This window comes from Phasianus colchicus, chromosome 14 (genome assembly GCF_987193195.1).
Source record: "Phasianus colchicus chromosome 14, bPhaCol1.hap1.1, whole genome shotgun sequence".
NCBI lineage: Eukaryota > Metazoa > Chordata > Aves > Galliformes > Phasianidae > Phasianus > Phasianus colchicus.
Window position 1 is genome coordinate 4,951,922 of NC_143449.1, and position 22,741 is coordinate 4,974,662.

Here is a 22,741-nt window from a genome sequence, read left to right on the forward strand (position 1 = left end):
AGGAAATACTTGCAATTAAAAGAATAACAGTTGAATGCCTTAAATATCGTATGACAGATTCTAATGCTCCTTCAGCGCTGTCCCACTGCCTTCAGCTGTCACAAAGCTCAGAGTTTGTTGGATTAAAGCACAGCCACGAAGTAAAACTTTCCAACCCAGCTCTAAGTGAAACTTGTGCCCACCATATTCTCAGACCTTTTCAATTAGATCAGGTCAAGCATTAGTAAAATCGCTGACTTCATCAATTTGCCCTTGAATTACATCGCAGATAAAATAAGCCAGGCTTTGGATAAAAAATGTGTACAATCTTATATTGTAACACATTAATGGAAATATGTTTTTAATTTATGTACGCACTGGGAAATCTATAATTCTTTTATGAATTTATCTCCATCCATAGGGTCTGCTTACTCCATTTTGGCAACAAAATCATTCATATTTTTCTGCTTTCTTCTCTGTTCTTTCTAATTTGAGGTACAGAAGAATGGTAGGAGAAAAAAAAAAAACAAAAAAAAAACAAAAAAAAAAAACACAAGAGAGGACCTTATCTTAAGCATACTATGATAGTAATGCAGTCATTCGAGACAATTACCTCCGTCTTACTGAGACAGGCAAATTCTTCCAAGGAAGACATTGCCTTAGCATTGAAATAACTCAGCAGGGAGCACTGATGACCCACTAAAATCTGGATTGAAGATACCCCCCACAGAGGAGCTGAAATCATCACAAAAGGAGCAAAACTTGAGAAACAGGCCCTTTAGCCACATGCAGCATTTTGCACTGAGTAAGATCTGCCCACAGTGGGAGCTTTAAAAGCACCATATCTTCCTTTCCTGAATTAGTTAGGAACCTCAGAGGCTCTCAAGAGAAGTGAGGAGGTTCTAGAATGAGGCCTTCCTTTTGGAAAATACATCGTTTTTCTCTGTATTGATATGTTTTAAGAGAAAAAGAAATCTCACTATAGGAAACTTATCTATTTTCTACACATTTGCTCACGTCTCCCTTGCCTACTTCAGAGTTAGACTACACAGCAAAAATCCCATGCCTTCAGTGGGTTCCTGGCAAGGGTTTGCCAAAACTACAAGAGGAATGCAAAAGTGTCAATCTACAATCATTAATTTCAGATCTGGATCCTGAATCACCCAGGATCACCCAGCACAGCTGCATGATCTGAATCAAGCAAATGACAGTGCTTCTATCAAATTAAGGAGGTGACACAGCCGAAGTACGTGCAGTATTTATATTTTTACGTTGGCTTCAAGTTGAGTGGCCCAATTCTCACTGAATTCTAAAACCACTGCACCAGAACCAAGTCTGGGCTCTGAAAACACAGCTGAAAATTCCCACTCTCCAGAAGAAGCGCTAGAGGCTTTCCCCAGTGTGTTAGTGGAGACATCTCAAACCTGCGACCTGCCGGACTGCTTCATACTGCATGGATTTGAAACTGCCAAGAGACTGTGCTTACACTTTGAAAAGGGTCTTGCAGTCAGATCACATAGACCTAAGCTCTGATCCTTCAGCTTATTAATGCAAGACAGATTACTTCTACTTACAGAAGGTACAATAAAAATCAGTATGCCTTGATATCTCCAGAGCAGGCAGCGCTGGCTCCTGGCTTGAGCTTCTGGGCATTATTATGATTTAAAGAGTTAATAACAAGAGAAAGGAACAAAGTGCAATGGGGCTGGTAACTAATGCATGTACATTTCTTTATACTAATGAAAATAATTATATGAGCACTTGAAACAGATCAACACCAGATGCAAAACATAACTGCATACATCAATAAGTTTTTAGTGGCTATACAATCATGAACATAGTCTAGTTGCTTTCTTATGCTATTTCCATTGTTGCTATTACTCATTTCCTAAGACAGTACTTGCATGTGCTGCAGAGGGTACATCACTGAAGCAAGGACTGAATATGCAATACATATTTTTCCTTACTGTACATCTTTTCCACATAACACACATTATGCATTCATTTTGTCATCCACTTGCACCAATTCAAAGAGTTTGCTTGCTCAGTCTTCCCTTCAGGCTGGGAAGTGCTGTTGTTTTTATAGTTCGTGCCAAAGCTTGGCAAGCTAGCAAAACTGTTTGTATGCATGTTTGACAGTCTGTTTCCTTCCTGAGAAACGCCAACTGCATTGTAGAGATGATGGTCTCTGCCAGCATCGGACTCTTGAATCCTACTCTGTGGGAGATCACACGTGATGCTGGTAGTGCAACTTCATGCTAAAGAACATTCCAGTCTAAACATTTGAACAACAAATGACACTGCTATGAAAATAAGATCTACCTGAATTAAACTAAATGATTGTCACTGCAGAAAATTGTTCATCTTGCGATCTTTAAGCAAATCTGAGTTTCATTACATCAGCTATCAAGTCGGTGTGTATACAAACTACTGCTCTTGACAGATTACCTTTGCATTCTGGCATGACTCTAGCAATAAAAAGACCACATACCACAGAGAGGCATTCATTCTTAGGGTCACTTTGTTCAGAAGCTAACTGCAGGGACTTAGCAGACACAGGGCCTCAGCTTCCCTTTATCTTTGCTGTGATACTTTTATGTAAGCTAAACATAATTTATACAAAACCTCTGTTTCCTGCAACATATGTGCAAAATATTAAAAATACGCAAGTATTTTACCAAATAAGATTAAATAACATTTTCAAATCTTTCTCACAAATCTCTTGAGAAGCAGGCACATACAGAATTCCATTAAAACACTCAAGTGAACTTTTCTTTTGAGTCATTCTCTCTGATTTTTCAGTAGATCTCTTGCTTTTACTGTTTTCGCTTTACAAGAAGAGGCACAGATAGTGACATGGAATTGAACAATGGGACAAAACATTATTTTCCACATGAAAATCCATCTGGAAGATGCTCAGCTATAGGTCCCATGTGCAGTACACAAGTACAAGGCTTCACTCCACAGACCAAGCAGCTGTTCAGCGCGCAACTGGATTGAGTAAAGAGCAGGGATGTTTGTCTTCTGACGAAGATATCTGCCCTGTCCTCAAGATTTAGTCTTCCAGACTGATGTTTATACAAACAAACCATAACTGCAACATTTTTGAGGGCGTTTTCTGACTAAGCATCAAAAACCATCATTACAACTAAGGATGCATTAGTTTACATAAGTCAAGTTCCCTTAAATATACAGCCCTCAAGGTATGATGACAACACCGATACTATAGGAAACACAAAAATAACTTTGGCTTTGGCCACTTGGCATTCCAGAAAAATTCCACCATCAGATACCCTGTACTTTGCATCACTTAGAATACCTCAGTTACCAGTGAGGTGCCTAAGACCACTGGTGGACTGCTACAGTTTCAAGCAAAACCCAAGACTATGAGTTAAGTGGATGTTACTGTCACGGTTTTATTACAGCTTCTTAGGAGCCTCAGTATTCTTCACAGCTACAACATTCCTTCTTAAAGCTACCAAGGATTGCAGTGAGTCACCAGGAGAATCAATCCAAGATATCTCCTCACTGGGGTCTAAACCAAGCCTCTTGTCTGAAAACAGTGCTAGTAATGTCACTGCTGGCAGCAACCATGCTTCTCTACCTGGAATGCTTGAACATCCAGCTTGCTTTGTGTTTCCTTGATTCTTCCATCTTACTTCAAATCTCGTCTGAAAAGACATTATTTCTTGGCTTGCTTGAATTTCCAGTATATTCACCCCTCTAACATGACACTATCACTTGGTGCTATGTAATTTATGAGTTGCATTCTGCCACAAGCAGAGTCATACACTGCTCTCACTGAGATGACTTGGAGGCAGGCAAATATAACTGAAGGCAAATTCTGATCCTCTTTACATAATGTCTGGAGATAGAGCTTATGCAAGGAATGCCAGCATACCTGTATTTTATTGAATAGTCCTGTTTAATTCAAAGTTTCAGATAAAATTGCGGTGTAACAGTGGACGTATATTTTTTTGTTTACAACATACATTATGGATGTCAGTCCAGATGCTAAATTTAGAGGCTTCTCTGTTCAGTGAAGTTAAAGAGAAGGGAGGATATCACGGGAACATGGTGAAACTAAGCTTCTTCCTCAGGCACCCAGACCTGGCTGGGCTGCATGACAGAGCTGCTCAGGGGCACTTAAGTGACCCATCCTAAATACAGAGGATTCTACCTGCAGTGCGGAGATTTCTTGACTAATTTACTGTGCTTCTTAGCTAAAAAGTAATTTTTAGGTATAAAATAGATCTCTTGCAAGAAGAAGATAAATTAAAGACCTATACCTTCTAACCTACCTATAATTTTCCTTCTTAGAACAAGGACACAGTAGGATAATATGACTTCACGCCATCTAAGGAATTTTCTCTATGTAAAAGCAGATCTCTGGTTACTTACTTGCTTAACAAGGGCTGAACTGGGCCAATACTGTGGCACAGGTATATATCCTAAACTGTTTGTTCTCTACTGAATGCACATAGAATTGCTCATGTTGGAAAAGACCTTAGAGATCATCAAGTCCAACCACAACCTGACCACACTACCCTAACTTTAACAACCCTCTGCTAAATCATGTCCCTCAGCACCACATCCAGATGGTTTTTAAACACATCCAGGGATGATGACTCAACCACCTCCATGGGCAGCCCATTCCAGTGCTTAACAGCCCTTTCAGTAAAGAAGTTTCTCCTGATATTCAACTTAAACCTCTCCTGGTGCAACTTGAGGCCATTTCTCCTCATCCTGTCACCTGTCACCAGTGAGAAGAGAACAACCCTGCTCTCACTGCAAGCACCTTGCAGGTACTAGAAGAGAGCAATAAAATCTCCCCTCAGCTGCCTCTTCTCCAGACCAAACAGCCCCAGTTCCTTCAGTCTCTCCTCATACGCCATATTCTCCAAGCCCTTCACCAGCCTTGCTGCCCTTCTTTGGACCTGCTCCAGCACCTCCGTGTCCTTTCTGTACTGAGGTGCCCAAAACTGAACACAGCACTCGAGGTGAGGCCTCACCAGTGCCGAGCACAGGGGCAGGATGACTTCCCTGGTCCTGCTCACCACAGCATTGCTGATCCAAGCCAGGATGCCATTGGCCTTCTTGGCCACCTGGGCACAGTGCTGGCTCACATTCAGCCGACTGCCCATCAGCACACCAAGGTCCCTTTCCATCAGGCAGCTTTCCAGCCACTCCTCCCCAAGCCTGTAGGGTTGCTGTGACCAAAATGCAGGGCCTGACACTTGGCCCTATTGAAACTCATACAGTTTGCCTTGGCCCATCGATCCAGTCTATTCAAGTTCCACTGTAGTGCCCTTCTCTCCTCAAGCAGATCAACACTCCTTCCTAGCTGGGTGTTATTTGCAAACTTACTGAGGGTGCACTCAATCCCCTCATTAAGATCATTAATGAAGAACTGGATTCAACTCCATTGACCACAACTCTTTGGGCCCGGCCATGCAGCCAGTGCTTCACCCAGTGGAGTGTACAACCATCCAAACTGTGGGCAGCCAGCTTCTCCATGTAAATTACTTCACACTACTGCTGTAATTCAAACCAGTTGGGCTCTATTTGGAACCAAAGGTTGGGGTTTTACTTCTGATGTAAATAAGCAGGTTGCATTTAAACAAAAACGACTGATATTTTCAGATAAAGTAACTCAGTCTCTGCAATTCTACTGCATATTTAAGCAAATATTCACAAATATACAATTTTTTTTTCTTCAGAACTCACTTTGTAAACTGGATTAAACCACCATCTGCTATGAAGCCAATGATCTAATTTAATTTATTCTTATCTACCTTCTGTGTAAGCACAGCTTGTCAACTCCTCTGCTACACGTTTGGCAGAATATGAATAGGAGCCTTGGCTGCAGTGCAAAACAGGCTCTCCGTAGTGAAGAGATGTCAGAAAAGTCCTGTGCAGTAAGTACTTATCAGTCCCCAAGACAAACTTCAGAGGACAAAAATCCTGCATACGTGAAGTCTCTCCAAATTGCTGACCTCCACTAAAGGCTTTTGTTTAGCTTTCTCTCTGTTTCCAGTTATTTTGGAAAATCTCAGTAGATCATCCCCCTGAAGCCTAGTCTTCAGAAGAGCTGTAGTAGAAAGTATCTCAGCAGCTGACTACTCTTTCTGCACCTGCTCTGACCGAGTGCCAGAAAAGTACTTATTTTCTGTAACTGCGAGCAAGTTCTGCTTATAAAACTGGATTCCACTGTGGCGTGAAGCCACATGGTGCATCAGTTCTCCAACTGCAGCTGGGCACTGTAAAGGTGGATTGATGTGAAAATACCTGAATATAATAAATAAGAGTCAGAATCAGGGTTCTGATATTCTGGCCTACATAAATGGAGTTCTTTTGCAAGTTCATTCTGTAACTAAAATGCTAGTGTCATTCGGCTCTAAACAAATTTGAAAATTTGAGACTGTTAATATCATTTTGAACCAAAGAAATGCCATTTCAGGACATGAGGCTTTTCCCACACAGTTGCTCTGTTTGTCCTATCTCTCAGGCATTCTCCTCATTCTCAAGCAGTCTTCTCCACAACATACTTCTATACCTGAGAACAAGAACACCCCCCCTCTCCCACAATCCTCCTACTCAGAGATATAATGACCATCCTGGTTTCACTTTTCATCACTAAACCATCCACTAGTCTTAGGAACAAACAAAACCTAATCTTAGACAATAGTACAATGCTGTCAGGCTTCCTCCTCAGTGTACTTGAAGATTTGTGACAATATCAAGCTCATCAGCAGTTTGCAGCTCAGAGAGAGCAGAGGCTATGGCTTCCAGCTGCAAAACCCTGATGGACCTGTCTCAGCCAGAGTAATCTCACTGATGAGTTCAGCAGCATTACAAAGTTGCACATCTGCATCATGGCTTTTACTTAGACCTGAAGCATCCAGCAGCATGCACAATACCATGGCATGCTTCAATGTAAAATCAGCACATCAGTCCCTTGAGCCTTTCCTGCATAGTTTTTTATATTGCATAAAGCTACTCAAGTAATATAATCAATTGAGATATCTATATCCTTAAAATTTGGTCTAGCCTTTCCCAGTCCTGAAGCCATCAGTCTGCCTTGTACAGTGCAAGAAGTGGTAGGTAACAACAACAAACGCAGAGGTTTTAATTTCCTCACCCTCTGTATGAATATAATTTAAGACCCAACACACATCAGAGATAATATCACGAGGAATAGGGACAACTTCATATTCATACTTGAGAATTCATTTGTATATAAAATAGTCATTTTGAAGTCAGGGATGGTTACATCTAAGTACATGGGATCCAATTTTCAGAGGCACTGAACATTTGCATCTTCTGCTGAAATCAATGGGAACCGTAGGAGTTCAGCACCTTTAATCAATAGGACCAATGATTTGCAAGCCCAAATCATCTGCTGATAAAAATGGAAGGTATCATGGAAGAAAATTCCTATTTAATAATGGGCTAAAAATAACTGACTAGATGATCAGCCACATCATAAATATTGTATTGCCTTTAAAAAAAAAAAAGGCAGGGTACTGAAAACTACAGAAAAGTAGTGCAGAAAAAAAGTCTCACTCTTGCATTTGCTTTGTGTGCTCTTAAATGTTGTTTGCTTTTCTTCTTTAATTAATGATGGCTGCTTAGGCTTTTATTACAATGAGAATGAAAGAAGAGGGTATTTAGTACATCACCCCACAAAGGTAACATCTTTTATATGTTTATACCAACACAGACCAATAGATGAACAGAGAGACTATTAACTGCATTGAATCAAGCGGAGATGGTCTCATTTTTCATTTGATAATTAGGAATCTATTTATAGTCTTTGGCCATCATCAGTATGTGCACAGAGTTTGCTAGCTCTCACCTTACTTACCAGATCTGAAGGCTATTTGAAAAGTATTTCCCAATGCTATTAAAGAAAACTCAGTTTTCTTTCCCACCCTTTTGAATGTGCCATCTGCAGAAGTACCTGAGCCCAGTGACACGTATCCAGCTCTGTTGATTGAAACAGCCAATGGCGGGGAAATTGGCATGAGTGCACTGAAGTTGTGAAATTATAGGAGAAAAAATTAAAGCACAATGTTCTATTCAGTAGAATATAATTCAAGGCATTTACAGAGACCAAACACTGCTGTATGAAATAGGCATTTTTTGCAGTAACTATTCTGACTTTAAAACTTATTTACGGAAATCACTCCTGCTGAAGTGACAGTGTTTTTTGCTAGATAACTAAATATTCTGCTTAAAATTTTTCAATCAGTTGTTGTAGAACTGTTTATGGGGTTCTAGACATAATTTTCTTACTGTCCACATAGCAGCCAGATTTATCTCAGCAAGGACCAAGCAATAAGAACACTCATTTATAGGGCACCAGTGGAATCAGAGAAATTTGTTTTTCCAAACTGATCAGTACTTCAAAAGAGAGGAAATGCAGAAGTATTTGTTCTCAGGTGAAGTTTTCTCTTTTGAGTCTCACTGACAACGGGGAAAAGTTGAAAAACAGAAGAGAAAAAGTATTTTGATACTTCATCTTTCAACTGGAAAGAAATCACAGCTCAGAGCACATTGGTCTGCACAGGTCTCAGATCTTCACAACTACAAGATCTACTTGCGCATTTTTGGTCTGGAAGATCTGGATTTTCCAGGACTTTGGAACATTCCAACTCAAGGCTGAGATCTGAATTTGGTTTTGATAGTAACGTGTAGCTCTGGCATCTAATGGTAGTGTGAGATATTGGAGAAAGCACATTTAAGTTGATAAGGGGAAGAGAAATCTTTATCTTAAATTTTCGTCTACATTCAGTTGGCTTGAAATTGCAGATCATATCACAAAACAAAATGTTGAAAATATATTTGCCTTACTCTTTCAGTACCAACCATGGAGTTGATCCCAGGCATGTCTGACTCTGGGTTTACTATTAGTTCTGCTGCACAATTTGGCCCCAAGTCTGCAGCCATTGCTCAGCCCTAACTCCCTCTGACTTGAAGGAAATCCTTCTGGAGCAAGGACTCAGGGAGCCAACCCAATGTCAAGCACGGTGAGCAAAGAGAAGTTACCTGCAGCAGTGAATTTTAACCTCACAGGTTACATGCTGCCTGATTCCATACATCCACCTACTCTCATATAAAACACTCACATTTAAGTTCTTAATGTGGAATGCAAAATATGAAACCCTACATAGCAACTGAACTTTGAAAACAGTTCGTATGCTGGTATCCATATCTAATCAAATGGAAAGAATTAAGGACAGATCATGAACACGTTTAAATGTACCAACCAGAAATGGGCAGCAGAATATTAATTTGGAATAACCATGCTCACTGCCAAACTTACAGGAAAAACTTATGTGACTGAAAAAAAATAATTCTGGTGAAAATAAGAGCAAGTAATGGCATTTTGGAAAATCTTTTAAGTTAGAATTTCTGGTTCAGAGAATTTCTGGTCTTCCAGGCTGCAAAATGTAGAAAGCGGGGTTTCTGTTGTAAATACGCCACAGTTTTTTAACCTTAATTCCAATTCATGTTTTCCTAATTACATTTTTATGTCTAAAATATAACTAGAAATACCACTAATTTATATGCAATTCAAAGGTACATTAATTTTACCCAGTTCTGCCTAAATCAAGAAAACATGTTATACTTGTATGTTACAAAGTTAAGAGAAAGACAGACATGTCTACAGGCAGCTCATACAGAGTTTTTAACATCCTAGTGATACTGAGCACTTACAGCTTCTCATGCTAATGACTTACAGCAGAACATCTCAAGAAAGTGAAAAACTGCTCAGTGGCAGAGACTGAAATCGAAGCAGGGATGAAACACAGAGTGCTTCAGATAAAACAGAAGCAGTGTCAGTGAGATATATACGTAGCAAGCAGATGAGGCTGCAAAAATTATACAGCCAGTCCTAACTGAGGGCATATGTTCACCAGCTGTTATGTAAATCTGCAATTAATGTAGCTTACTAGATCCTCAGGTGCTTTCAAGTAATCATACACCAGAAACGATCAAATCTGCTTTCCCATCTGCATTAGATCAGGATGTCAGAAAAAAATCCCTCCTGATGAGCAGCTCACCAAGAACAAGAACTTTGTCACTATGGGACAAAAGATACAGTGGGAAATGGAAGTGACTGGAATTTTCATCATCATCATTTTCATCATGGAAGCTTATGGAGGGAATGCAGAAAACCAATGGCTGCTTTTCTGCATGGAGCTGTATCTCAGTATCTGTACCACTTTTACCAAACTCAGAATTGTTCCCACTCACACCGTAAGACAGTGGGGATGCTCTGGCTTCTGCTCACCTTGAAACGTTTGATAAAATGAACCTTTTATAATATTTTCAATTCAGACTGAAAAAACATTATAATTGGTGTTCAACCAAAATGCCATACAGTAAGGAAAACATTTTTCTCTCAGGTATGATTTTAATCACACAGACTGGAAGCCCATCTTCAAAAAATAAAAAAGGAAGGAGTTTCTAGCTACAGTGATAAATGCTGCCAATCTATCATGCCAACAAAATTGCAAAATTAGTTACTTACCAAAAATGAGTTTGAAATTAAGTTTGTGTACTTCAATCTATGTCACATTGTTCTCAAACATAAAGACAAAAATACACTGTAGAAAATATGTAGAAATTATGGTTTAAAACACTACATCATTTTAGAGCTAGTTGCAAGGTTAGTCAATGAAGTAAGTATTAAAGGGAAAATAGGAAAGATTTAAACAGATCAGATTGAAGAAACAAAATATGGTAGCAAACCAAAATACTGTTTAGAGTTACAGATATCTGTTCAGAACAAACATTTCAGAGTAACAATGTTGTAAGCTTTCATATGAAAATCAGACGTTTAATTTAAGAAAAATATCACAGCAATTAAAATCAGTAGGAGTCCTCTGTTGGCATAAATATGTCATCCTGAATAGTATTTATTTCTGTATTAAGCAGTATCGAGGTTAACAGTGTAATCAGTTAATGAGAATTCTGCGTTCAACCTCTGGCCAACCTGGGATTTTGCTCGCCAGAACTCACAAAGCATCCCATGGCAAACATTATTAGTAAAACACAATTTCCATCAAAGTAAAAGCAAGCATGACAGCGGAGCAGAAAAGGTAACGAGCAACTCAGCATAGAAAAGAAAGAGAGGCTTACCGATAACATAGGCCAGCAACAACGCCAGCGTAACCGTAATGGCAGTAGCACTCAGAGCAGTGCACTTCCAGTTGCAACACCTGTAAGGTTTGCTAAAAGTGAAGGCAGGTCTAGAAAAGGTATTTCTAGGAAGAGGCCTAGGAGGTGGAGAGTAAACAGTATTGGATGTTAAAGGATAGTTCTGACTGGCTGCACTGAAGATTGCTGAAGACCCCGATCCATGTTTAAATAGGAAATGCCTACAAAAAGAAGACAAAGAACCACATTGTAAAAACCAGTTTGTGCTGCAAGGAGCAAAAGGCACTATTAAGCATCGCATGATAAACAGTGCATACATCTACAGAAAATACAAAAGTCAGGAAAAGGTATATTTGAACATTCCCTGTTCCAGAAGTATATATGACTTTTTAACCACACAGCAAGATTTCCGGCAGCTTTTCAACAAAAACAAGATGAACACCTCCTAAGCTGCTGGCCTAGGAGCACAGAGCAGTGCAGGGATGGGGCAGCCTGAGGTACTGGCCCTGTGCTGTTGGCACAGCTGTGCCTGGGATGCAGACTTGGCCTGCAGCACCTGCTCTGCCTGCAGACACACAGCCAGCTGTGCTCATCTCCCCCACGAGCCCCAGGAGCAGGCAGAAAGGGAAAAGCCACCCCCACTCTGAGCATTTGTTTTTATTGTGGATTCTCTTCAAAATACAGTCATTAAAGAAAAAAAAGAAAAAAAAAAACAAAAAAAGGAAAAGAAGGGTCTACTCAGTAGAAAATCGAAAGTACAATAAATTTTGAAAGTCTTTCGTCTGTAAGTACAATTTCTCTAGTATTCTTAACTGAGCTATTCTGAGAGCAGTTTTTCATCAAACGTTTTTGCTTATTATGGTGATTCTCATCATGCTAAGAAAGAATTCATTTGGAGACCAATTTCAGCGAAGGCTGGAGGGCTGATTGACTTCAAGACAAAACAGTGAGCATCTACATTAGCACAAAGAACAAGGTACAGAAGTGGGCTGCGCAGCATGGAGGCTGGTGCAGAAATACAGAGTGGTTTCTGTAGGAAGGTGGATGGCATTCAGGGCTGGCAAGAGCTCTTCGAGAGGATTAGGAAAGAGTGTTTAATTTGAAACAATAAACTCAGAGTGCTGTGCACTCTGAAATTGTGGTAGAAAGGAACAAAATCAGGACTGATCACACTGATCCTTTGAAAACACCAATGTTCTTTGGTCTTTCATTCCTTATATGAGTGATTAAACTTCTCGAGTGCACTCTTTTCTGACAGAGGCACATCCAGGCCTCCTGCCATTCCCTCAGCTGTTTCGGGTGTGTGTTATCTCAGCTTTCTGCCCCCAAGCAGAGGTGAGAAGTGAAGAGGTGGTGACACAACACAGCTGGCAAAACAAGGACTTCCCTGAGGTGCTGCTTCAGCCTCTGTAGCCCATCTGTATAACCAGGTACTGCGACTTGTGCATGCCAGAACTGAAGGGCTGACATCAGGCACTGGAGTATCTGCAAGTCAGAAGCCCCAGGCACACTTCTCAGCTTGAGACAGTTGGCCAGCACTGGGCTGGTCCAGAGTCTTCCCAGTGCTACATCAACGGTGTGAAGTGCACGGGATCAAACACCCAAGAGTATGAAATATTATTATAGCGTGACATTTGACTTCAAGAATGTTGTAAATACATGTACCTGAAAAGGTAATTGCTAAAAAGGTGGAATGAATATGGTAGCATGTATTTCCATTATAACATTTTGAAAGAAAGGTTATGGTTCTCCAAAATGGTTCTCCATAAGTTTGTAGAAAATAAAAAGATACTGCAGAGCAGTTGTATCTGGTAAAAAGCCCATTGTTCAGGCAGTTCCACAGAAAAAGAAAGTAAACAAGGACAGTGGCCAGCTTGCACCCACAGTGCCTGTATGTTAGGATTCCTGTGACGAACCACAAGAAGGAAATTCAGTGTTACTTACACTGAGTACTAGTTATTCCTTCATCATACTTCTTGCACAAGTAACTGGTACTCAGCCAACAAAAGGACAACTGAACTTTATGGGGCACAGTATCCAGAAGTTACACAAGGTTGATTCTAATTTCCTTTCTCTTCTGTAGCTGTAGATATATATTCTATGGCCCTTATTTGATAGATGGGAATGCTCTATCTATACTGAGTATTCGAGTTCAAAAACTCTAAATTCAGATATAAGAATATAATAAATTCCAAGAAATAACACCACTGTCTGCAGGACTGTATATTCTGTTTTGCTCCTATCACACCATCAGAATACAGTTGGTTATTTTGGTTTCAGTGCTTCGTCGTCACACATGGAGGCTTCTGCAAGTACACGAGGTCTTACTTTTAAGTCAGCACTTACAAGATACATAATCACTCGGACTTGCAGTGGATAAGAACATTGCAGCAAAATTCAAAAGTCCCAGTGATCTTCTAGGGAGCTGACTCATCATAGAAAGTAAGAAATGTGTTATTACACCATGCACGTACATATATAATACATGCACATATGTACATAGCAACACGTACACATAAAGATAACATATATCAATCAGCTAACAGTAATTTAATTGCCTTAAATTATTAAGAAATAACCTAAGGAGACCCACTTTTGTGACGTTTTTTCCTTCAATTTTTGGGGAAGTTACTGCAAAATGGTCGGACATCAGCAGCACCAATTGACCTTTAAGGTGCACAGCTGAATGATATCAGAGGTAAAGGCAAGGAAATGCTGAACCAGAAGTTATGAAGTTATTAAGTTGTTATTACTCCTCTAATAGACTTGCAATCAATAGGCAGGAATATTTTCGTTATTTTGCACAAGGATTTAAAAATGTGGCTTCATAGCCTAGTGGTAAAATACTAGTGTGCAGATGGGTTTCTTTAATAGCAGAAGAGCAGACAGATGCTGGATGCAGCTCATACCCTTGTAGACAGATGACTACACTGACACAGAGGAGAATTTACATAGATCTAACTTGTTCAAATAAAACTGAGATTATGGTGAAAAGTGAGCTACCAGTGAAATACTGTTGAGAAAATGTTAAAAATCACAATTGTTTATGCATTTCATCTTTTTGAGAGAGTTTATTGAGTGCCCAAAGACACTTCGACAGAATTTGAAAAACACTGGTGGCACAAAGACAAATTTCCGAAGCTAGACTGCAACTATGTTCTCATAAACTCAGATGACTCCTCATCTGTCTAAGCACATTGCTGCTCCCAAAGGTTGTTAAGACACGCTAAACTGTTGCTATCAATTCCATAAAATCAGGCTCCCTCTGAGGAGCAAAATAATAAAAACTGCAGTTCAAAAGTTTATTTGTGACTGCTGCCTGGCATGAGCCTTACTATTCGATCAAAGAGAAAAGCTAAGGCTTTTTAATTTTATTTTTTTTTTAACTTGACTGAAAACAAATAAAAATAAATCAGAGAATTTAAAGAACATGTTATATTATCATCTGTTTTAAGTGGGGAAGTTCTAAAGCATTCACAAAAACGTCAAAAACTTTCAAAACCAAGAAGACAATATTCTCATAAGAAGAGGAATACAAGACATAATCTGCACCCATTCACGAAGTCCAGTCACTTCACAATCACTGTGCCAGTTCACCTATCCGTTCATTTGTTCATCTCTCCAAAAACAAAGCATCCAATCCTTGAACTCTTTCAATCAAAAAGAACAGGAAGAAAAAGATTCTATCAAACTCATAAAAGTCAACAACTTGATCTGGAGCCAATGCTCCAATGAGCAACTGTCTGCAAACTCAGTTCTTTGCTGCTGTGCTTCCCTAAGCAGGACAGGCAGCAGCTGATAACAGCTGGAGCCAAACTGCTGCTTTGACATGTGTAGGAGAGAGGGGGAGGGATGAAAGAGAGCTACTGGTAGCTCAGGTAACATGCTGCAAGCAACGTGGCTTCTCAGTCCTGATGCTCACAGGATAGCCTGCTTTCTGGAAGGAAGCATCACCAAAGTCCTCTTGTTAAACCTTAAGCAGACTGGCACAGAACTCCAAGAGCGCAGCTCATAGAAAAATGATGAATTCTCAGCTAGAAGAATGTTAGAGAATTGAAAGTTTATTTATTTCTTTACACTGTTCTCTATCTGGATGTTTTATTATGTATTATTTATTTTGAGCTTCTTACCTGGAAATGTGAAGCAAGAGCTACATATGAAGCATTATCCCACGTGAATTCATGGGGTGGTAATGCTATTGCAGAAACTAGATTAATCCCACACAGAATTCCTTAATTAAATTCTGAGAAAATATTTTTGTATCCCAGAACTGTAGAAATGTCCCTCAACTGCGTCAAGGGCTTGATGCCACTTTTCTAAGTTCTATGCATTTGTCCTATCCATAGCACTTCTGGGCCTAGAAATTCACCTTCATTTGTATCTGTAACATGCCTTCCTTCATTTTCATTAACAATTGCATTTGCAAGACAAGAAATGAAGAACAAATACAGATTTGAAAAGCTGCGGGAGTTAAGAAAAACAAAAATGCAAGAAATCTTTCAATACCTTGGCCAAAAAATCAGTCTGCTTTTCTCCTGATTAAACTGAATGGATACACATTGGTACCCGTATGCATTACATATTAAAGAAACAGTTATGAAAAGCATAATAAATTGTTGCAAAACTAAGTAGTGGGAGAAAAGCTAAGTCATCTTCAGTTGGATTATGTAAATCTTTTCAACATCTTTTTAACTATGTTCTATAGCTGTATTCAATCATATTATATATATACATACATAATGCCTCTGTACCAATGCTTAAGGAGGCAACTGCAGTACCTTTGATTTAGATGCCAGAAGAAGTACAAGGGGAATTTGTCAGAGGCATAGCTGTTGATACATGAGAGCAATTCTGATTTTTGCCAACATGAAAATATATGTGAAGTTGGTATCAAAAGGGGCTTGGAACTGAAACAGCTGCCCTTTTACTTTACTTGGGCAAATCCCAAACAAACCCATTACTACCTGACTCTTCTAGAAAAGTATTTCCTGTGGCACTGGAAACTTGTTCTTTACTCATTTTTCTATCTATTCTATTCCATGTCAGAAATGGAAGAGGAAAAAAAGAGGAAACTTCTAAACTTATATGATGATCAAAATATGGACATCTGTTTGTAAATCATTCCTTTATCTCCCACATTTAGCAAACAGTTTAGTATAAAGATGTGACAGCTATGCTAGGGGAGGTATATAGTATAAAAACAACACATTTACTTAACATATACACTAATCATCCTGGTTTCTTTAAAAACAACCCAGCAAAACAGTATGGGAATTATATGATATGACTTATAGATAAAATCTGACCCATAATTTTATCTGGTGCAATGGTATGCCTGCTTTGTCTTTGCGTGCACAAGAACTGTAGGAGAAACAAAGTTCCTGGGTCAAAGAAGAGGGAAATGGCCACGAACAGTATTTATCTAATTTATTTTATCATTCTATTTTTATGTGTATAATTGAAATACTTCTAAGTCCCAGTGGGACAGCAGAGATTTGTCTTTGGGAGTACGACTGCTTTGCTAAGATTTCCCCTTTGAGCAGGGCTTGGTTTTCCCTTTATTCACCACTGTTTACTTTACTCAGTGTTTGAAAACCTTGCCCTGTGACTCTGGATGCTAAAGGATGTCCCTTACTTAGCACTTCAGCACAGCCAACAGAAGTGTCACGGTGCTGACTCACTTGCCTGTTGTTGCTGTAGGCGAGTCAGCTCTGCAAAACATGTGATGAGACTTTGAAGTCCCTGGCAGAAATCTGGGACAATAATTACATAAATACAGGATTTATAAATACGTAGTTGCATCTTTTTTTCTGTAAAGAATTGTATGTAATATTTGCAGAGTACTTAGAAACCATGAAGTGAGAAGGATAAATATATTAATGTTGTATTTTTTTTCCCCTTATAATCTGTGGTTAAAAGTATGACTTAGACCAAAAGAAAAGAACACGACATAACTAAAGTAGACAGGCACCCATGGTTCTCTTTGCCACAAATTTCCTCCTATGAGTATTCGTGCATGTTCCAGCTGAATTTATTACTACACCTATGTTCAAATATCTGTACGGTCAAAAGCCAAGATGTAAATCTAAAGTGACAAATGATACTATCAGCACTTCTTACTTGATGAGAGGCGTATCATATTTCCTATGGAAAATACTATCTAGTTATCCAAAACAGATTTCCTAGAAGTAGCAAGCCAGGGAATAGATGCACGTTTTAAGGCAATAACATTCCACATACCTATGTTTCTTTCACAAATAAAATGATAGGCTGTTCTGCAGATCTGTGACTCTTTCTGCTATGCAGTCTCTGTTCTCCAAATCAGCACAGACCTGTTGTATTAATCTGAAATTCTCTTTCTCTTTCCAGATTTACACTCTAGTCCCTTTCTGCTTTTGTAAATGAAAATACTATGTTTTATAGAAAGATAACAGGTGCTCTTGCTTATTGGTGGCCATAAAATAACAACGTATCTTTACTTTTATTTATTACTTTATATACCCTTCCATTATTCAAAATAATGAGCAAAGACTATATGCAGCATGACAGCCTAAGTTACTACATTAAGGCAGCATAAAGCCACTTACACATGCATATACAGTCATGTTGTTCCAGGGAAATCTAAACCATAGCTTTTCCCAAATAAACCTTACAGGAGAGTACATGAGCAATCACCTCATTGACTAAAGTGACTGGGTCTCAAATTTTTCAAAAGAAGGACCCTCAAGTGCCATAGCTGCTGACATTAAAATTGTAATTCACGGTAGCTGACAAATGTTTACATTTTTATTTCTATAAAGAATGGTTTCATTCGTGCATTATTAAAGTTAAGATCATATTTACAGCTTTTATTTTAAGTCCATTGTCATATTTACTCTTTTCAATTCGTCTTTTACAGTTCAGAAGCCTTAAATTTTTTTGGATCTTCTGCATGGTGAAAACACATGGGAGTTGGACTGGATTTAAACCCCTTGCCACGTGTTGGTTTTTAATACGATCACTCTCTCGACTGGTTAGATTTATTGTTTAATTAAGTAGAAAATGACAAATTACAAGAGAAATGTCAAAACAGCAAATACCAAAGAATGTTGGAAGGATCATAAATGAAGCTCCCTCCATTTATATTTTTGGAATAACCACGAGGACGGTCATTTAACCCAGGGGAAGGCTCCATTCACAAACAGGTTCCTAATGAACTGCACTGCTCAAATGATAATTGTCTCTCTGCTTGGAGGTTTATGATCACCAACACCTGCACGCTTCTGGAGCTATAAAAGCCATCCTGTTCACTATGGAAAACTTCAACTGGGAAACAAAGAAGGCACAGGATTACTTTCTATATCTCCTCACTGGGGGCTGCATTCACAGCTTGCTCAACCAAGAGACCAAGGAGAAATAATAAGTTTTCAAGAGCTCACTCTGAAATGTTTGTTTGTGTATTCCTATATATGCATTTTTTTCTGTAATTATTTCTGCTTTTAGCAGTACTACAGCCTGAACAGAAAGTGAGTAAGTACAGGTTTCTGCGGTTTGAAAGGCTATCAATGCATTTCTGAAGAGCAAGAATAATTACGAGTTTGATTAAAAAGGAACCAGGAAAAACCATAGCACTGAACATCTCCCTGGCTAAATGATAGTTGCTAAGACCTCCCCTGCTCTAAAATGCATCACAAACAAGATGACCTTTGTAGGAAAACAGAAACCCAGAGCCTTAAGCATGCACCTCACATAAATATATGACATAAAAAAGAATGATACCATCTACACAAGGAGCTCAATAAACTTAAACTCCAAAACTCTGAAAACATCTGCGTTCAGAGTCACAATCAAACTTTAGGGCTCTGAAATACTGCTGAATAGTAAGGCAAAATCACAACTGCCGTGAACCCCAAATACTTCTCCTATTATTCTAGTATTTCTAAGTTTTATATAAATTAATGATAATTGAATCACAGGTTCATGGTCTGGTACCTTACTGTCCCTTTAGAGGAGCTATTACCGTGGTGATAAGATTGCTTAAATTAAGCTGTCTTTTTCACAGTGCTTGGCTCATTGCCAGTGCATTGAAGGGAGATTTCAGTCCATTCAGCACAGCATTAACCTTACTGCCAACACTGCTAAATGGGTTATAGGAACTAGAAAAAAATTTGATTTAAAAAAGGATGGGACAAGCAAATATGTAAAATACTAACGCGCAACACAGGAGTAAAAATGAGGACACTGAAATAAAATTAAAATGAAGTAATTTTTGATATGTAGACAGAAAAAAAAAATTCAAATGCTTAGGTAATTTAAATGTAAAACTTTACCCAAAATAAGCATGTTTATCTATAGGAGGTCTGTAACATATTATAGGGAGCATCAGGGGTAATGTAAGCTAATAATATATATTTGATGTTAACTTTTTTCTTCTTATTCTGGAATTTAACTGAATTGAAAATGAAAAAAAAAAAGAAAAAAAAAAGTAAAAATGAGAGATTTATGAAAACAAACACTGCGTCAACTAACAGGGCATGGAGAAAATGAAAAACACTCTGCTGAATTGTCAGGATTTAATACATATTCCATAAAAAGCAGAAAGCTATGCTCAGATGGGGCTGTCAGAGATAATGACAATGTAAATCATAAGATTTGAAACATTAGAGCAAAGTATCTATGAAACTTGACAAAAACAATTATTTTATTGGAAAGGAAGAGAACAGGCAATAGGTTGTGAGTACTTATTCTGGGGGAGTAGAAGAAATCAATTTATCTAAGAGCCCAATAACGTTATCCTGAAGAAAAGAATCAATGTTTCCTGTGTTTTCATGTGGTGCGAAAAGTCTTTTCAGTCTTTTTCTCATAATACTTACAAATTAGTTTTCTGTGTGACAGAATGAAATTACTGCATGTTCATAAGACATTTCAATAATGAATAAGTTGTTTTTCCAATTGTGTGCAGGTGTACAGGCAGAGTCTGCATGTGCATTTGAAGGCTGCACAATGGTCAGTTTTTCTCCAATTTCTTCATCTGCAGCTACTCTATGACTTGTACCTGGAAGATTTAAGGCCTTCCTAATTCCTACCTTCACTTGGGTTGCTTAGAGTTAGATCCACCAGGAGAGCAAAGAACATGACAATGGCAGAGCTCTAGACTGTCCTTGGCTTTGCCAAAGGTTACACAAGCCATTGCCCTTCTCCTTCGTAAACAGTTGGGCCAGTTAGCTGGGTGCTGCCAAGAATGTTTTGTGGATCAACCCACAGAACTGAGTTTCAGAACTGCCCTTTTAAATAAAACATAACCAAGTTTTAGTCTACAAAAAGCTCCCTTGAACGTATATCACAGTAAAGTCTTCACAACAGGCTCTTCAAGCCTAAAGTAAGTTGCAAAGACCAACTGCATAAGAATACAACTCTAATCATAGAATCATAGAATAATAGAATGTCTTGGGTTGGAAGGGACCCCAAGGATCATTAAGTTCCAACCACCCTGCCACAGGCAGAGCCACCATTGGCACTAGACCAGGTTGTCCAGTGCCCCATCCAACTTGGTCTTGAACACCTCCAGGGATGGAGCATCCACAGTCTCTCTGGGCAGCCTGTTCTAGCACCTCACCACTCTCTGTAAAGAACTTTTCCCTGACATCCCACCTAAACCTTCCCTCCTTGAGCTTAAAACCATTCCCCCTTGTCCTGTCACTCTCTATCTGAGTAAACAGTTGATTCCCCTCCCGTTTATAATCCTCTTTTAAATACTGGAAGGCTGCAATGCGGTCTCCTTGCAGCCTTCTCCAGGCTGAACAAGCCCCCTCAGAGTATGTTAAACATTTTCAGAACTACAGAATTTTCTTTTCCATAAATATGGCACATTATGAGCAGCCTCATAAACTTGCCTCATTTCTGAGTATGCAGAGTGAACAGGATTTAGAGTCACACGATTAGTTTTAGGGAATCTTTTTCTGTCTGAAAAATCTCTAATACTACGTGGCTGTAGCCAAACCATGCAAACACATGTGCTGTTTATGGATTAACAGGAGATAGGGTTGAATAGAAAAGCTGAACATGTGCATTCTGATTTCCGCTCAGTTATTACAGCAGGGAATAAATTACTGTCTCTAAATCTTCTTTTTGATTGCAAATGTTCCAAATTAGAAAAAAAAAAAAAATCTACTTAGACGTATTAGTATGCACATATTAGGTAGATTTTGTGCTATTAAAGACTTAGCACAGAAATACAGCTGCCGTTGACATGCTGCCCTTTATTTTACAGGATTATTTTTAATGGACAGATAAACATCAATGCAGGAGGAAGGCAAGAGAATTCAGATATTAGGCCAGTGTTTTTATTCAATTCTAGCTGAATCACTCTGTTAAAGATAGGAAAAAACAAGCTGCTATCTCTTCTTTCTCTCTAAAGCTGTGCTGCGTACTACAGCCTCCTGAGAAGCAGTGACCACAGATGTTCTTTGTTACAGTGCTCCCCTACTCTGTCACTTGTTCTCACACCAACTGCAGATACATCTTGGTGAACAGTCCTGCAGATTCTCCTCTCAGGTGCCTCTCAGTCACCTTCAGGAGAGGCTGCAGCCAGCTAACAGAGGTTGCACAGAACAGCTGAAACAACCACTAGAGGTCAGGAATGTGGGAAATTCCCAGAGGGAGTGAATTGCCAAAGGGAAGCCAGCAGTATGGATTCCAGTCTGAATCCCTAGACCACTGCACACCTTTTCATCAGTATCCAGTTACAGAGATTTTAGCTTTAAGTAGGTACCTAGAAATTACACTAGAAAATGCACCTTATGAGAAGTATGAAATCTGGAAAAGTTAAAAAAAAAAAAAAAAAGGGAAAAAAATAGAACAGAAGATTCAGAATGGGAAAATACTTTCCCCAGAAAGGAGGTCTGAAGAGAAAATAGTGAATAGGGGTGCAGAAAGGCTAATTAAGATCTACTTAAGTGTTGACTGAAGGAAACCAAAATATACTCAGTTGGCACAGAAAGCCTAGGGAAAAACCTTTCACATAGCAGAAGGTATGGATAGATAAGCTTGTTACATCACAAGAGGCAGAGATTTATCTTTATAAAGATTATGTAAACAGAAGCTCTGATCCTAGCCATCTCTTGAATATTGATTTTTTTTAAGTGCATTTAAAAAGCAATGGAATTTCAATGATAATTAGTAATGTATTAATATTTGAAACTTTTATTTTTTATTATCTTCAATGTATATTATTTCACTATTATTCCTTTTTTGCTTTTTTTTTCCTGAACTACTCTTGCTCAATAAGATAAATATATTCTCTCATATTTAATATAAATATATATAATATATATTATATTACAATATATACATATATTGTATATATATATAATATAATATATAATTATATTATATATATATTTATAAATAAATATAAATTTTATATAAGTATAAATAAAAATGTAAATTTTATATAAATATATTCTGACTCAAATTTAAAAGACAAATTTCTATTTTGAAATTTGGATAAATGTAGTGAAGAAGGATTTTCAAATATAAGAATTTGAAAAATAACGTTATCTTTGTCCTTCTGATTCTATTTCAAAGAAACACACAAAGATAAGGAAAATTGTTG

General features: G+C 38.5%; 1 protein-coding gene across 2 annotated transcripts in view; it reads right to left on the bottom strand.

The window, feature by feature from the left end:
* The window catches only part of TENM1 (teneurin transmembrane protein 1), a 322,708-nt gene that overhangs the window by 128,040 nt on the left and 171,927 nt on the right, over positions 1-22,741 (bottom strand). For both annotated transcript variants that reach the window (XM_090150010.1, XM_031602762.2), the window contains exon 5: positions 11,131-11,369. In XM_090150010.1, coding sequence (XP_090006136.1) covers positions 11,131-11,369 — 239 coding nt within the window. The remainder of the gene's footprint in view (positions 1-11,130; positions 11,370-22,741) is intronic.